Consider the following 16,380-nt stretch of genomic DNA (forward strand, 5'->3'; position numbering starts at 1 on the left):
CAGCCCGGGCCACCAGGCAGGGAGGGAACCCAGCCCCCAACTCCCACCTCCCAAAGCACCTCCCACCACGTGCCCAACACTCACCTTCCCATCCCTTTTCCTGCTTCCTGACCTTTTCTTTCACCACCTGCCTCCTTACCTTTCCCCCACTGTTCCTCAATTTGTTACATCCTTGGAATCTCAGAATGGGTTGGGTTGGGAGGGACCTTAAAGCCCATCCCGTTCCACCTCCTGCCATGGGCAAGGACACCTTTCACTACCAGGCTGCTCCAAGCCCCAAATGAGGAGTGAAGCTAAAATAGGAAACAATTTTCAACTGGGGTAGAAGCAACTTCTGTTTCACCTGAGTCCTGTGAGGAGCCAAAGGCTCCTGGTGGCACTAGAGGAAGGCCAAGGGGTTGCACCAAAAGCTACACCAGAGGAATTTTGAGAGCTGGGAGTGAGAAGGGGGTGTGGGAGTGCACTGTGGGAAGGCAGAAAGCTCTGGGACACACTGGAGGGAAAATGGGGTGGTTTGGTTTCACTGTAGGGCTGAGGACTCTGGGAAGCCCCAAAAGCTGAAGGAGGGGCTGCATTGCACAGCCAAGGGGTCCCAAGGGAGGAATTGGGGTCCTGGGGGGACAAGAGAGCAAACAGGGATGTGGGGGGCACTGGAGGGCAGATGGAGCAGCCTGGAGAGGAGAGAGGGTGAGTGGAGGCAAGCAAAGGGGTGTGTGGGGTGGGGGGATTGCTCAGGGTGCAGGAGGTGAGGGAGAGACAGCCCCAGGGGCAAAAGGGACCAAAGGGGGGGCCCTGGGATGTGCTGATGGGAACGGAGGATCCCGGGGTACACACCAACACCGGATCCCACCAGGCTGGGGTGGGCTCAGCTGCCTTCAAACCAGCTCCACTTTCCTCCAGGTACCCTCGGATCCCCCAAACCGAGCTCTCCAATTCCCTCACATCATTCCCACTCCCTGCTCCACCCTTTGCCACGATGGACATGGCATCCCACGGCTCCTTAAAAACGTTCCCAGCCCCAGAGGCTCGGAACAGCAATTCCGGGGCTTCTCCAAAGAAATGGAGAGAGCACAGCAGAACAAACAGCGCCGACACCACCGGGAACCCCGAGACCGCACTGGGATGGGACTCGTGGATTTCTTTAAACACCAATTTCTGGCAGCTTGTGCCATCGTGTGGCCAGGGAAAGCAGGAACGAGGAGAAGCCAACTGGGATGCACTGAGTTATGGCTCCTCATGTACATTCCCCCCTCGGCTGCGTAAACCAGACTTATCTTCAAGCTCATCAGTGCTTAAATACATCTTTTGTTAGGCTGATGACTTTATAAATGATTTATTTGAAGAGTCTTAGTTTTGGAAAAGTCTTAAACACATCCATTGGATCCCCAGAGCGCTGGGAAGGAGGAGAAAGCAGTTCAGTGATTGGCTGAAGGAACTGGAAAAGCTGGATCACAAACCCTGACCCGCTGTCACGGCAGCCCCGCTCCAGGACACGGCCCAGCAAACACCTGGATGGGACAGGTGGCACCTGCCACCAGGTCCTGCTCCTTCATAGGACTTCTGGATGCTCACAAGCTGCCCAGGAAGAATTTAGCCCTCTTGGGAAGCGGGGAATGGCGAAACAAGATGGAAACACAGCTCTCCCCACTCCCTGTTTATCACGGGGCTGGGTAAAGGATTTGAAATATGAGGAAATGTGTTTCTTCTACATTCACTGGGGATGATTTTCCCCAAAATAGGTTCCAGAGTCCTGGTGAGGAGGGGGTTGGCTTGGGGCTGGTTCATAAGGGGTTGGTGGCTGCAGATCCCAGCCCAAGTCACCACATTCCTTGTCACAAAGGCACCTCTGTCACGACAGTGTGGTCAGCAACCTTTGGTGGGGTCTCCCTTGTGCCATGGAGTAGAAAGAGATTTCCAGCAGATTTCCAGCCTGCAGCTGATAAACATGGAGTTCTGAGCAGGGGAAGGAGAAGCTGACCTCTCCAAGGGAAGGTCCCACGGTACCCAAGTGTTTCCCTCAGATCCCGGGGGGCAGAGGGAGGAAAAATAACTCAGGAACTCTTAAAGAATTTAAAGAGGGTTCCAAATACAGAACAAGACCCCTTTGTCCCCTCCTTTTTACAAGTAACAGACTGTTTTGGGCACCAACTCTTCCCTCAGCAGCAGCACAGGGTGGAAGCAGCTCTGGAACATGGAGCTGGGATGGGTGAGGGACACCACATGTTCCTGCTGGGGTTTGCTGCTTCAGCAGGAGTTGTGAAACTTCCCCTCTCAGTTGTGCAGGTGGAACTGGCACCTAAGGAGAACCTATAAAGAAGAAATAGTGGGATCTGCCCATTCAGTGTTTGGATCAAATGAGGGCAGCAAGTTCAGTGCCTGGAGCAGCTCACACAGCACAGCCAGGAAGGGCTCAGCCCTGCTCTGAGGTCTGGTCAGGGCAGAGGGAACACCCCAAAAAGGATGAAAAATAATCAAATCCTAAAATGCCCTCTTGGTTCTGAAATTCCAATGTTCTTGTAACAAAAGGAGTTGCTTTTGTTCCTTACCCCGTGGCCTTTCAGTGTGCCAGATCCCAATCTACCCTCCCATCTCCCGGGAGCTGAAAGGCACCTCTGATACCTTTAGAACAGGAAAATTTGGGGAAAAAAAAACATTCCCAAAAGGTCAGGTTTGTGCAGCAGGCAGTGTGATGACAACCTCACACAAATTCCTTAAGAAAGGATGGGAGAGAAGGCACAGTGGGAAGTTTGTCAGCAAATACTGTGGCTGCTGAGTGTCACCCTCGACGCAAACAACAGGCAGAGGGAACACAGCACGGCAGTATTGGAAGTCAAGGAAAAGTGGGAATTCCACCCCTCATCTCACATGGTCATCTCTGCTTCCCAACATGCTGCTTCCCTTTTCCTACTCTAACCTAAATCTCCTCAGAAATGCCCAGGATCTCTCCAGGCAGCACGGCTTGGCTGAGTGACAAGAAGATCCCGAAGATTTCCACTCTGCTCTGCTAAAAAAATTCCTAAAATTGGCAGCTGAAAAAAAAGGCTGAACAGGGAATAATGCAAAGCTTCTAAATCCTGAAGGCACTTGCTTGGAGGAGCATTTCCTAATGGGGTTTAACCAGAGCTGAGCCACACTGGAAAGGCCAGGCTAGGAGTACGGACAGCAAGAGCTGACTGTGCTCAAAGGCAGAGTGTGGTCCCATAAAGGTCCCAAAACCTTTGGCTTCCACCTGCTCCCTCTCCTGAGCGGGCACTGGGAGCTGCCTGGAGAGGGTGGAGGTGTCTGAGGTATGTGCAGTGTCTGTGTCATGGGGAGGCACCAGCACGGGGGGCTTGGAGCACGGGGAGGGGCACCAGCATTCCTGTCCCACCACGGGGGTGGGATTGGGGGCTGCCTGCCCCTCCCATGAGTAGGATTGGGGGGCTGCCTGCCCCTCCCAGAGGAGGGATTGGGGGCTGCCTGCCCTTCCCACAAGTGGGACTGGAGGGCTGCCTGCCCCTCCTGGAGGTGGGACTGGGGAGCCCTTCCCACAAGTGGGACTGGGGTCTGCCTGCCCCTCCTGGAGGAGGGATTTAGGGGCTGCCTGCCCGCCCCCAGAGGTGGGACTGAGGGCTGCCCGCCCCTCCCGGGGGCTGGGCTAAGCCTGCAGCCCCAGCAGCCGGGCCGTGTTGAGCACGTCGTCCCTGGTCAGGTAACAGCCGCAGAGCTGCCGGTACCCCGTGAACGCCTCCCGGCCGTGCAGGACACGCCAGTTATCCACAAACAAGGCCTGCAGGAGAGGGAAAAGGTCATCAGCAGGAGAGCAACCACGTCAGGAGAGGTCCTGGAGATCCCTGGAGACTGGAAGAAGCAGGTAAGGGAGTGCCATGGTGGGCATGACCCTCCTGTTCAACACTGTGAGGCTACAGCCATGGGATCAAGCACAGCTGTTTCACCTGGAGCCAGGAGCTTGTGCCTAAAAGATGACAGGCACTAAAACAGAATAATTCTGGGCTGTTTCTCTGCTTCTCCTCTGCAGAGGTTGGGCAACAGTTCACCAGCAACAGCCAGTGGCCATCTCAGAATACCAGAATGGATTGGGTTGGAAGGGACCTTAAAGCTCATCCCATTCCATTCTCCTGCCATGGGCAGGGACACCTTCCACTAGCCCAGGTTGCTCCAAGCCCCGTCCAACCTGGCCTTGGACACTTCCAGGGATGGGGCAGCCACAATCTCTGGCCTCTCTGGTCTCACTTACCCATGTAAGGGGTCAAATATAACCTCAGAACTGTAATTTAGTTCCATCAAAATAAACTTATCTTCTGGAAGAAGTTAAAGGCTGAACTCTACGTGTTTCATCCCCTTTGCTCCCAAGGGTCCTCATTTCAGTGACTGGAAAGATCTTCCTTCTCTCCCCCAGCTGGGACTAACTTTCCTCTGAGGCAGAGCTTGACCTAAACATTTCTGCCTTACCTGGAAGCTCCCATTCCTTTAGGACAGCAGGAACACACAGACACACACAGAGGCCACTACTGTAACACAAGGCACCTCGAAGCAGCTGGAGGGAGGAAAGCTGCCACACGTGGAGCTTTTAGCTCAGCGGCAGGACACGGGCACACCCGTGGAGCACCCTGCTGCCTTCCCTGGACCAAACCCACACGATCCAGCTCCAAGTCCCACCTTGCCTGGCTTCAGCTTGACCCACAGCTCGTTCTCTGGCCGCCTGAGCTCGGTGGTGAGGGCGCGGTGGGCGTGGTACCAGCGGCGCACCACGTCGTGCGGCACCGTGTTGATGACGGCACGGTCGTAGTTGTTGTACCTGCGGGGGGAAAAAGAGACAAGGGACGGCCCAGCATCACTCCAGCTGCTTCCAAGGGAACCTCAGGAGCCTGCAGGATAAGTCAGTATTTAAGGGAGGATGCAGACATGACCCAGGGAGGTTACGCTGCAAGAGCAGGACTATCGGGAATACACAACACTGGGAGTAAGAGGAGTTTCCTGTCAAGGTGAACCTCTTCTTCCTGGTTTTCCGTGGAAGGATGTGGTGAGACTGAGGGTTGTTCAGACTAAAAGTGCAAAGCAGTGCTGGACAACCTCCAGCACTGAGCCAAACTGGAGTTCCAAAAAAAAATCAGCCCAAATTTCCTCTAGAAGGGATCAGTCTGTACTCTCCCTGTTCCCTGCCTGCCAGGATAGCTCCTAGGGGCTTCTCCAGAGAAGGGCTGAATTCCTCTGCCGCTCAAAGGGAGGGCATGGAGCTGCAGGGAGGATGCCAGGAGTGAAAAATGAAAGCTCAGCACCGACCCCCACGTTTGTATGGGCGGTTCTGACGCTTCCTCTGAGGCGGGAGGGACACTCAAAAACACGCCCCTCAAAACTAGGCTGGTTTTTTAGTTCACAACCTCTTCTGGAAAACCACTCCCACCCCACCCCCCGTTTCCTCCCCACGAGCAAGAGGCCTCACGTTGGACGTTACCTGATCAGGTAGAGCTCGTTGTTCCAGGGGTACACGTTGAGCACGGGCCCCACCCCGATCATGTGGTTGTGGCAGCCCCCCACGTTCTCCACGTACTCGTGTTTCAGGGGCACTCTGCTGAGCAGCTCGAAGTGCTCCGGGGCCCGGCGCAGCACCTGCTCCGCCGCGTGGAAACCGTCCACCAGCAGCGTCCGCCCGCCCGTGCCCTCGTGCTTCAGGCAGTGGAACACCTGGATGCTGTTATGGGAGACACCACCCGAGAGCAGTGACCTCGGCTGCCCGTCCTGAGGGCACGAGGTGCTGCCCACGGGCACAGAGGGGTGCTCCACCTGCCCCCCGGCCACCTCTCCGGGCCTCTGATCCCACGCGTTTTGCTGCGCGCTGCTTCCCAAAGCCACTGATGTGAGTCTGGGAGACTTTAGGATCAGGTCTGTGGCACCCAAAGTCCCAAACATCACTTGGACACTTCCAGGGATGGGGCAGCCACAGCTTCTCTGGGCAGTCTCCTGCATTTCCCTGTGAACCACAACGAGGGCTGCTGCCTTCCCTTCTCCAGTTGTGGATAAAACTCCCAGCCCAGGGGCTGGATGAGAAGAGCAGTTTGGGAGGGCACATCTGGGAAAGAATGATGCAGCTACCAACTACTTTCCAAAGCCACACAGGTGTGAACTGGGAAGGACTGGGAAAGCCTGGTTCCTGAGTACCTGCAGGGCTGCAGCACTGCCAAAACACAAAGCCCAGCCTGGCTGGACTGAGGCACAGGGATTGCAGGAGCACAGGCACCACAGGCTGTGCCAAGGGAGCTGCTCTCCCTCCTTTCCCGGAGGATACAGATAACAGAGCTCAGCCAGCAGAGAGGCAGGATTAGGTCAAAGCAAACTCCTGCAGCAGCTCTGCTCAGCAGCTGCCATGGGGCACGGGGTGCAGGAGTAGCTGGGCTTTCCCAGACCTGCCCAAATAAAACCCACAGATGATTTCTGTGAGGCTGGAAACAGTGTGACACTTGGAGACTGAGGAGGGGGAGTTCAGAAGGGTCTGTCAGAGGAGCTTCAGGGTAGCACAGAAATTACTACAGCCCTGAGCCCTCTGTGTGGCTACAAAGCTACCTGAACTGCAGTAACACCCAGCTCTCCAACAGCCAAGTCCTTCCCTGCCTTCATTTGGGAAGATCTACAAGTTCCAAGCACAGGAAGAGTGATCCACTGACCACCCCACTCCACAGGAATCACACCAGGGTGTGCAGTGATAGGACAGGAGCAGTGGCCTTAGGCTGAAGGAGGGAAGGGTTAGATTGGATATTTGGAACAAATCCTTCCCTGTGAGGGTGGGAAGGCCCTGACACAGGTTGCCCAGAGAAGCTGTGGCTGTCTCATCCTTGGAAGTGTCCAAGGCCAGGTTGGAAGGGGCCTGGAGCAACCTGGGCTAGTGGAAAGTGTCCCTGCCCATGGCAGGGGGTGGGACTGGATTGAGGTCCCCACAAACCCAAAGCGTTCTGGGATCCTATGATCAGACAGGCCCCAGAATTGCTGTGTGACCAGCAGGACATCCCAGCAGCAGCACTGGAGACAAGGAAGCCTGTGCTGGTGGGAAAGGCACTGCTGTGGCCTCACTCCTGCCTTCTGCCTGTGTCTGGGAAGCAGCAGCAGCACAACGTACCCACAGGGCTCCTGGAAGTAGGTGGTGTCCGTGTGCCGGTCCAGGGCCAGTTTGGTGTAGGCTGTGTCTCCCCGGGAGAAGTCAGAGGTGAAGTACCACATCCTGCCATAAATGGTCTCCCTGGAAAAGAGTTATGGAGCAATGTGGCCACAGGGCTGATCCCCTCTTGCATGCAAAGTTACTCCCCTGCATCCTAAGTACAGAATAATCAAAGTAAAACAACTTGACAAAATTTACAGTCAAGACATAGTGCTTCTAATCCCTCTTCAAGCATTCAAATTCCTCTCTTTCCTCCCAAAAGGCTGGTGGTGACAAGTCTTGCTTCCTCTCCACAAATACAGATGTTTTCACACTGAGCATCATCCCCAGTCAAATCACTTCAGTGACACAAGGAGCTGCCCAAGTGCAGTCAGCCCTTCCTTGTACCCACACAGGGTTACCCAATAATCCCATTTCTTCTTCCCAGGATCCCGTGTTTTCATCCACCTCATCCCTACAAACATGCACAGGAGGGAAGGGACAGCAGTAGGGACAAACAGCACTCAGGGGCTACAGAGGGAGGATGTCTGGAGATAGAAATTGGTTGGATATTCCCTGGAGCCCCTCATTCCTATTTGGAGTTACCATTCATTACAAAAAAATCCCTCCTTTTCCAAGGCAAGTCAAACTGTTTCTGCAGCTTGGATAAAACTCCAAACTCCCTGCCCAGCCTGCCATGCTGCTGGTGCTTTACACAAACGCAGCAAACACGTTTCTCACTCTATTTTTCTTCAGTGAGAGCTATAACCGGTTTTTGAAGTTCCTGACTCCCAGGGCTGGTTTTTGATGTCCCTGGCTCCCAGGGCCAGGCTGACCTCCTGACCCCTCAAGTCATAACAGGAAATGTCTCTCCTTGCAAAGCTCTGCTCTTCCCAGACAGCCACTTCCTTCAGTCCCTGCTCTCTACCCAGTCCCACTGTCACAAAAGTCATCGTATGCTCCCGGGGCAGCTCCATAGCCCAGTGACTCCCAGCTCTGCCACAAAAGGGGGCAGATCCCACCGTGGGATCCTCCATCCCAGGTCAAGTGGGGCAGCTGGAAGCTGTAGAAGACCCAGAGCTTTTGTCTGCAAACCAGGCCATGCCACACAAAATACAGGATAAGGACACAGCACCTTTCCAAACAAGGAGAAGACAAGTTTACCCTCCCCGGGACAGCCCCAGTTACCTGATGATGCTGATCCTTTCTGCCAAGATTTCCGTGTCCTCTTTGGTGGGAGTGACGTTCTTCACAAAAGCAATCCCGTACAGCAAGAAGTTCTGCAGGAATTCCTTCAGGCCCTCGTCTGTCTCCAGGAAGCTCCGGCAGTCAACGGAGGGGACCTGGGCTTGCCTGTAGATCTCTGCATTCCAGAGGATCCGGGGGTGCATCACCTGCTTCTTCTGCCCCTCGTAGCTGTTCTTCACCAGCCACTCCAGCCCATACCTTGTCACGTGTCCATCTGGCCCTGGGACATGGGACAAAGTCACCACTGAGCAGCCCGGGATCGTGGTCATGGCATCAGTCAGGACAGGCCTCACCCCACTCACCTGTCTGGACAGACACCCTGGTGCCACCCAAAACATTACTGGTAAGGCCACGGGTCCTGAAAAAATTGTTGCTGCAACAACTCCCTCCCAGTTCAGGGCTGCAGCAACAACTGCAAATTCAGAGTGGCTGCAACTCCCTCCAAAAATTCAGGGCTGCTGCAACCACTTCCAAATTCAGGGCTGCTGCAAGTCCCTCCAAAAATTCAGGGCTGCTGCAACCACTTCCAAATTCAGGGCTGCTGCAAGTCCCTCCAAAAATTCAGGGCTGCTGCAACCACTTCCAAATTCAGGGCTGCTGCAACCACTTCCAAATTCAGAGTGGCTACAACTCCCTCCAAAAATTCAGGGCTGCTGCAAGTCCTTCCAAATTCAGGGCTGCTGCAAGTCCCTCCAAATTCAGGGCTGCAGCAATTCCAAATTCAGGGCTAAGTGGTGCAGCCTCAGTGGTTTTGGTTGACAGGACTCCAAGGAGAAGCAAATCTCTGAAGTCAAGCCCTCGAATAAAGGCAAGCTCCATCAAAAGGAAGAAAACAGGAGGGAAGCTGAGGAGGAAGGGCAGAAAATGGGCATTGTGATCAGGGATGACACCATCTCAAACACAACCGTGTCTTGACCCATCCGCTCACCACCTGCACTTCTGGGGTGTTCAACCAAACCAAGCAAACACCCCTACAAATTTCTACCCAAAAAAGGGCTGGGGGAGGAAAACCATACACAATTTAAGGCTGAGGTGTGTTAACAGTAAGAGCAGCACTTAAAGCTTGCTCACAGCTCAATACCTTCCCAGCCAGCCACCGATTTTGGGATAACACCGCCCTGTCCCGGCGAAGCCGAGTGGGATCCATCAACCCAAACAGGAAGGGCACAACAGGTGTTGTGGCACTCACAGGTGAGGAAGAGCGTGCTCTCGTCCACCCGCACAGCCTGGGGTCTGATGGCCAGGTCCACGCTGGCCGTGTCCAGGCTGCGCTGGTTGGTCTTGGCGTTGTAGCAGGAGGCGGAGCGGCAGTGATCCCGCAGCCACACGAAATCCAAGCGCATCAGGGTGTTCCCATACCTGAGCTCTGCAAAGGGCGGGAGCAAAGGATGCTTTGGGGCAACAGAGAGGAAAAAACAGAGCCCGGAATGCAAGTCCAGAGCCCACACGTTGTGGTGCCGCTTATAGGGGACGCAGAGGCACCTCTTGATGTAAAGTGTCACATGAGGAAGACCAGGCAGGACATCTTAGCAAAGGCCTGGCTGTCAGGGATCCCACCAGCTTCCCTTCTTATCAAGTCTACAGGACATCTCAAAGAACCATCCCAGAATGGTCTGGGTTGGAAGGGACCTTGTGGTTCATCCAGTTCCACCCCCTGCCATGGGTAGACACACCTTCCACTAGCCCAGGTCGCTCCAAGCCCCGTCCAACCTGGCCTTGGACACTTCCAGGGATGGGGCAGCCACAGCTTCTCTGGGCAACCTGTGCCAGGGCCTCTCCACCCTCACAGGGAAGAATTCCTTCCCAATATCCCATCTAACCCTGCCCTCTGTCAGTGGGAAGCCATTAAACTGCAACATCCCCCCCTGCAGCGAGAAGGAGCATGGCTGACACTCGCCCTGTGCCCAGACCTCCCTCCATCATCTCTTCAACAAGTGGTAAATTCAGAGCTGCACATCACAGAGTTGTAGAGCCCCAGCACAGGAGTGCAGAGAGGAGTCAACCAAAAAAATCATTAAGCCTCTCCCTGTTCCATCTTGGGACAGTTCGGGAATACTCAAAGCCCTTTAGAAAGGCCAGCACAGGCAACAGGAGAGGCCTTCCTGCTCTAGTCCCACCCAGCTTTGAAATTCAGGTATCTGAGGTCACTTTGCAGAGAGAAAACTACAATATCCTTTCTGGGGGCCACTGTAAAGTGCTGAGCAACTCCCTTTGCTTCCAAGTGACTCGGAGCACCGAGATCTACTGACCCAGGAGAACGTGCACCAGTGGGGGCAGAAGAGGTGGGAACACACCAGATCCTCCCTGCCAGGAGAGCCTGAGCACAGCACAGAACACGCTGCCTGACAGGGCAGGGCTCAGACGCACTTTTTGAGCTGGAATGCCTGGATTTGACTTCTGATTTAGCACTGCCTCGCTTATCATTAAAGACTTGCCGCCAGCAGACAAGCCTGCTCCGTCCTGCCTTTGGGAATTCTCGGAGGGAACCAGCTGGTGATTTCAGAAGGTAAAAAAAAAATACACCACTAGCAGGGAACAAGGTCTGGAAACTGTCACTGCTCTGCCCAGGCAGCCTCAGCAGCAGGAGCACTCACACCTACCGAGATGGTCGCCGTGCAGCTGCCAGGCACAGCGCAGGGACCGCGGGGCCGTGTGGTGCCCGCGCGCCGCCGCCGCGACGCTCCTCGGCCACCGACGCCCGGAGCTCCCCCGGAGCAGCCACGCCAGCCTCTGGAACCACATCCTGCGAGTCAGGAGAGAGAGAGGGGACAGGGAACGAGGTGATTTGGCTGTGCTGCTGGGTCATAAAGCCCAGCAGGACACAACCCTGAGGAGACACAAAGGAGATCCCAGGATCCTGGGAGGGTGGGGAGGCCCTGGCACAGGTTGGGCAGAGAAGCTGTGGCTGCCCCATCCCTGGGAGTGTCCAAGGCCAGGTTGGACGGGGCTTGGAGCAACCTGGGAGAGTGGAAGGTGTCCCTGCCCATGGCAGGGAGATGAAACCTGGTGATTTTAAGGTCCCTCCCAACCCAAACCATCCCATGATTCTATGATTTATCAGGCAAAGGCATTCCAGGAAAGACAGCTGTGCAAAACAAGACTCTTGTGCAAAACAGGGGCAAAATATCATCTCTTCAGGTCTTTTCCCCACTGTAGCATTCCCAGTTTGAATTTACCACTTCTGGATGGGACTGCAGCGATCAGGGAAGCAAAATGACCTTGGTTAGAGAAGCAATAGCAGAGGAATCCAGTAATTAGGTCAGCTCTAGAAAAAGCAGGCAAAACAATGAGGAGGAGGAAGATCTCTGCTGCTGGTGAAGGACACAGCTGGCATGGAGGAGAAACCACTGTGGTTAATTTTAGGATAGAGATTAGAAGGCAATTTCTCAGAGGGAAATTTGTAACAACTCTTCAATGCAAGGAGCAAGGGCAAAAAACTGACAAGTTTTAAGAGGCGAAGCCTCAGTCCAAACGTCCCGTTGTGTTTATGAATTTCTGGGGGCCAGGTCTAAACCCAGTGGGATTTTAACAGCACTTTGAAGTGCACAGAAATGTGGTATCTCTGGATAAGACACAGGCTCAGAAAGCATTTCTTATCCCAGACTTCTGATTTTCCTTCGCTTTCTTATCTGGAGAGCACAGGCACCAGGGCTCTGGCTGCCCAACCTGCTTCTCCACTGCAGAGATCTCAAAAGTTGGTGATAACAACTAAATCCACAGAGGTGCCACATTCCCAGACTTGTTAAGCAGGAAAATAAAACTACAAACCAGACATCTCTAGAGGGAAAAAGTGGAATGTTTTTACAAGAGAAGGTGGTTTGAGATGAAGACACACTTCAGACACAGGTTCCTGGGCCCAGCTTTGGCTCTGCAGAGGGGCTGCAGACCCCAGCTGGCTCCAACCACCTTTTCCAAGATATCCATTCCCCATTCCCCCTCTCCAGCTTTGAAAATCTAGTACAGTAAAAGGAATGAGCCCAATTTGACATGCAAACTCAATAACCAATCCTACAGCTACAGAAAACCAGGAGCTGCCCCTGATGTTTGCTGGCTTTAAAAGCTTAAAGAAATGATTTAAATCCCTGACCCAGTGACTCACAAAGCTTAAGACGATTCTTTGAGAAAGGGGGAAGCTCTGTCTAGTTTGGCTTTTGGATCCACTACCTGATGGGGGGTGGAAAACAGAAGGAATCTTGTTTGCACACTCCTGATATCTCCTCACCCAGAACCTAAAACTGCCGGGAAAAAGCTCATCCACAAACCCATCTGGCACATGACCTGTGCCTGGGGCAGCTCCAGCCTTACTTTGATCTTTCCACGCTCATCCCTTTTATTTCATCCTCTCCCAATATCAAAACTGAGCAGGGAACAAACACAGGTAATGTGAGGTGACCCAGATATTTATTCCTAATGAGTGAGATCTCCTGCTGCTCTTACTGGAAGAAAACACCACAGGCAGGCCACAGAGAGCCTTAAATTCAATCTTTCCTAAAACTAAGAGGAGCTAAACCCCCAAAATAATATGAATAAGAGAGGATTTACATTTTTTGTTGTTTAATCAGAGCTGACAGCTCCCTCCTGGCTGGAATGAGCTACATGAACAGCAAACTCTCTTCCTGCTCCTCCTGCTACCTCACCTGTATGCTTTCTGTTGTCCAGACCTTGCACAGCTCACCTGGGCAGCAGTGAAATGAGAGAATTCCAGACAAAATTCCCCTTGAAAATCAAAAAACAAGGGCAGGAGGGAGAAGACATTAAACTACCAGGTGCATAAACAGACGTGGTGGGGGACACGGAGGGGCAGGCACAGAACCCACGCTGGGCCTGACAGGGTGAAGAGGAGCAACAGAGCTGGAGGGAAAAGCAGAAAACTCAAAGCTGTCGTGGTTTGAGGAATTCCAATCAGTCTTTGGAGAGAGAAAAAGGACAGGAGATGCTGTGGAAGGAGTAGGAAGGAAGGATAGGCCTCACAGGGGGCTCATCTGCCAGGGCATTTCCCGCCCGGCCCTGCAGTTTGCCTCACAAGGAACATTTGAAGGAACTAAAACTGGTTTTAAGCTCTTGGAGGAAAAGCCACAATCCCCATTCTGAGCAAAGAAAATGCTGAAAAAACGAGTAACTAAGTAGTGTCAGCAATGGGACCGTCTAAGGAAGGGGAACCCCCACAAATACTGGGGCTTTCATCAGCTTTTAGCCAACCCCTCCTGGGCACAGGGTGACCCACTGCCCTCCCTGCTCTGCTGTGCCCAGACCTGCTCCAGCACATCCAGCCTGTTTGTCCAGCTCCTCTGAAGAAAAATTATGAGTTTTGCATGAAAAACATTTCAAACATCCATCTGCTTACACTCACACGGCCTTTCTCACTTCTGGAAGCACCTGGCTAGAGCCAAGGTTTCTGATCCATAATAAACTGGGAAATGTCAGAAGCACAGCAGCCTCAAAGAGAGGGAAAGAGAAAAGAAATTGGTTTTCAAGCAGCCTGAGAAACACTGTTTGCAAATCTCATGTCCTCCTGGCTCCAAAGGGCTCCTTCAACCTGCCAGTTCTCCCTGCAGTGGAGGGAACGCTGAGGAAAAGAGGAATTCTGCAAAGGCTGAGCTGCCTTGAGGGCTATGCCAGGGCCAGAGGGGCAGAGAGCATGACCCCAGGGGACAAACCAGACCCCCCAGGATGGCAGCACCTCTTGGACAGGACACAGGCAGAGTTTAACAGCCCCAGCTGACCCAGTTAATTACAATTAATTACCACAGAGACAAAAGGCAGACTGGCTGTTCCCTACTGAGCTCCTGCCTCCCCCCCCAGACAACTCCATCAGATCTCAGCTGTCAGGAACCAGATTCCCCTTCCAGCCCTTCCCCACGTGGGATTTCAATGAAATTAAGGAGCTAATAAAGACATCCCAGGCACTGCCAGCGTCACAGCTACTTCATTTTCCTGGAAGTAAAGGGAATTATCTGTTCACCCCCTGTTTCACACCGACCACCTGACTCCAGGCCCCATTCCCAGAACCTTATTCCAGCCTTCCTGTTTGCATCTATCCCGAGCAAAGTCCTTCCAGGCAGCACAGCTTAACAGAAACAAGCTCTAATTCCTTTTTTTTTTTTTTCCCCAGCAAAGCAACCAGCACTCCTGGTAGAACCCCCAAGGGGAGAGTTACTGGAATAAATTCCTATTTCTAAATCACTTCATGCATGTGCCCTGGGTCCTGCCCGGGCACAGAGGGGTCAGGCAGCTCTCCTGGGCAGGGAGGGGTATTTTATCCAGGGAAAGAGGGGAAACAAAAAAAAAAAATGAGGGAAAAAACACGGGATCTGTCTCGATCGCCGTGCGAACCCCGGGTCTGCGTCACCTGGGGCTCTGCGGGCGCGGGGCTGAGCTGGGGGGTGATGGAGCGAGGCTTGGGATGCAGAATTCCCGAGGGTGTCCACTGGTGCTCCCGGCTCTTCCCTCCTCCTTCCTCCTCCTCCTGCTGCTGCTGCTGCTCCCTGCGCCCAGCAGGCCGAACGCGCCGCTCGGAAGCTCTCACACATCGAGGGAACCGGCGTCTCGGGAACCCTTTGGAGGGGAACAAAAACAAGGGAAAAGCCACGTTACGAACGGGGCTCTCCGCTGAGGGGGCCCGAGCGCAGCCCCCCGAGCCCCAGAGGGCAGGACGGGCCCCGGGGCGGACCCGCCGCTCCCCGACCCACCTGGGCGGCTCCCCGGGCCCGGCCCCGGTGCTCGAAGCGGCGCTGCCGGGCCCCAGAGCCCGCGGGCGGCAGCGGGGCCGGGCCGGGAGCGGGGCCGGGGCCGCCTCAGGCCGCCCCGGGGCGGGGCTGCCGCCGCCGCCATAGAGATGCGCGGGGCAGAGCGCCCGCAAACCATAAAGCCGGGGCGGGCCAGGGACGGCAGCGGGGCCGAGCGGGGCCGCCACGGTACCGCCACGGTACCGGGAGGCCGCGGGACAGAGCGCCGCCCGCGCCATAGAGAGCGGGGAGGGGGGCGGATAGAGAGCCGCGCACCGACACCATAGAGACGTGCGTGTCCCGACAGCGTGGGGTCGGCGAGAGCGGTGACAGGCTCGGGGCTTGGAGCGGGGTGCGGAGAGACGCTGCCCCCTGGCGGCCGGGAGGGTCGGTGCGGAGTGAGACGGGGAGCGGCGCTGCCCCGTCCCGGTCCTGTCCCTGTCCGTGCCCCTGTCCGTGCCCCTGTCCCATCCCTGTCCGTGCCCCTGTCCCATCCCTGTCCGTGCCCCTGTCCCTGTCCGTGCCCCTGTCCTGTCCTGTCCCATCCCTGTCCTGTCCTGTCCCATCCCTGTCCGTGCCCCTGTCCGTGCCCCTGTCCTGTCCTGTCCCATCCCTGTCCCTGTCCTGTCCCATCCCTGTCCCTGTCTCTGTCCGTGCCCCGTCCTATGCTGTCCTGTCCTGTCCCATCCCTCTCCTGTCCCATCCCTGTCCGTGCCCCTGTCCTATCCCATCCCTGCACCTGTGCCTGTCCCCGTGCCTGTGCCTGTCCCCGTTCCTGTCCCTGTCCCATCCCTGCCCCTGTCCCTTCCCCATGCCTTCCCGTATCCCTGCCTTGCCCCTTCCCCCGTCCCTTCACCTGTCCCTGCCCCGTCCCTCTCTCTATCCCTTTTCACTTTCCTTGTCCCTTTTCCCTTTCCTTGTCCCTTTTTCCTTTCCCTGTCCCTTTTCCTTTTCCCTGTCCCTTTTCCTTTTCCCTGTCCCCTTTCCTTTTCCCTGTCCCCTTTCCTTTTCCCTGTCCCCTTTCCTTTTCCCTGTCCCTTTTTCCTTTCCCTGTCCCTTTTTCCTTTCCCTGTCCCTTTTTCCTTTCCCTGTCCCTTTTCCCTTTCCCTGTCCCTTTTCCCCTTCCCTGTCCCTGTCCTGCCCCGCTGCAGGTGGCAGATAGGGGGAGGAGGAAGGGGCGGGGGCGAGATACAGACACCACCTTTTGGGTTATAAAACGCTGATTTCCATCGAAACGCGCCGGAGCAGTGGCTCATACGCGGGGAAGGCAGCGGGTCC

At 55.0% G+C, this 16,380-nt stretch overlaps 1 protein-coding gene across 5 annotated transcripts; it reads right to left on the minus strand.

Moving 5' to 3' along the window:
* Nucleotides 1-1,317: 1,317 nt before the first annotated feature.
* TMLHE (trimethyllysine hydroxylase, epsilon) lies at nucleotides 1,318-15,130 on the minus strand. 5 transcript variants are annotated; one of them, XM_027696110.1, is made up of 10 exons: nucleotides 15,067-15,130; nucleotides 14,727-14,932; nucleotides 13,015-13,093; nucleotides 10,978-11,120; nucleotides 9,567-9,743; nucleotides 8,318-8,597; nucleotides 7,112-7,231; nucleotides 5,456-5,692; nucleotides 4,660-4,798; nucleotides 1,318-3,769 (listed from the first exon to the last, which is right to left on the minus strand). In XM_027696110.1, the coding sequence occupies exons 2-10, from the start codon at nucleotides 14,905-14,907 to the stop codon at nucleotides 3,638-3,640; spliced, it is 1,488 nt and encodes a 495-aa protein (XP_027551911.1). In that variant the 5' UTR covers nucleotides 14,908-14,932; nucleotides 15,067-15,130; the 3' UTR covers nucleotides 1,318-3,637. The 5 variants fall into 5 exon arrangements, with proteins under 5 accessions (XP_027551911.1, XP_027551913.1, XP_027551914.1 ...); XM_027696112.1 differs by lacking the exon at nucleotides 15,067-15,130 and having other exon boundaries at nucleotides 12,920-13,093; nucleotides 14,727-14,743; XM_027696113.1 differs by lacking the exons at nucleotides 13,015-13,093; nucleotides 15,067-15,130 and having other exon boundaries at nucleotides 14,727-14,825.
* Between the last annotated feature and the right edge of the window lie 1,250 nt (nucleotides 15,131-16,380).

The sequence above is a fragment of the Neopelma chrysocephalum genome, unplaced genomic scaffold (genome assembly GCF_003984885.1).
Source record: "Neopelma chrysocephalum unplaced genomic scaffold, ASM398488v2 Primary Assembly neopelma1_105, whole genome shotgun sequence".
Lineage (NCBI taxonomy): Eukaryota > Metazoa > Chordata > Aves > Passeriformes > Pipridae > Neopelma > Neopelma chrysocephalum.

What these genes read in the sequence shown, in the direction of transcription:
- TMLHE (XM_027696110.1), bottom strand. Translation starts at nt 14,907, where the DNA reads ATGTGTGAGAGCTTCCGAGCGGCGCGTTCGGCCTGCTGGGCGCAGGGA. An exon ending in TACTTCCAGGAGCCCTGTGG is followed by an intron (nt 5,693 to 7,111) that starts GTACGTTGTGCT and finishes CTCCCATAACAG; the next exon opens with CATCCAGGTGTTCCACTGCC. An exon ending in AACGAGCTCTACCTGATCAG is followed by an intron (nt 4,799 to 5,455) that starts GTAACGTCCAAC and finishes TTCCCCCCGCAG; the next exon opens with GTACAACAACTACGACCGTG.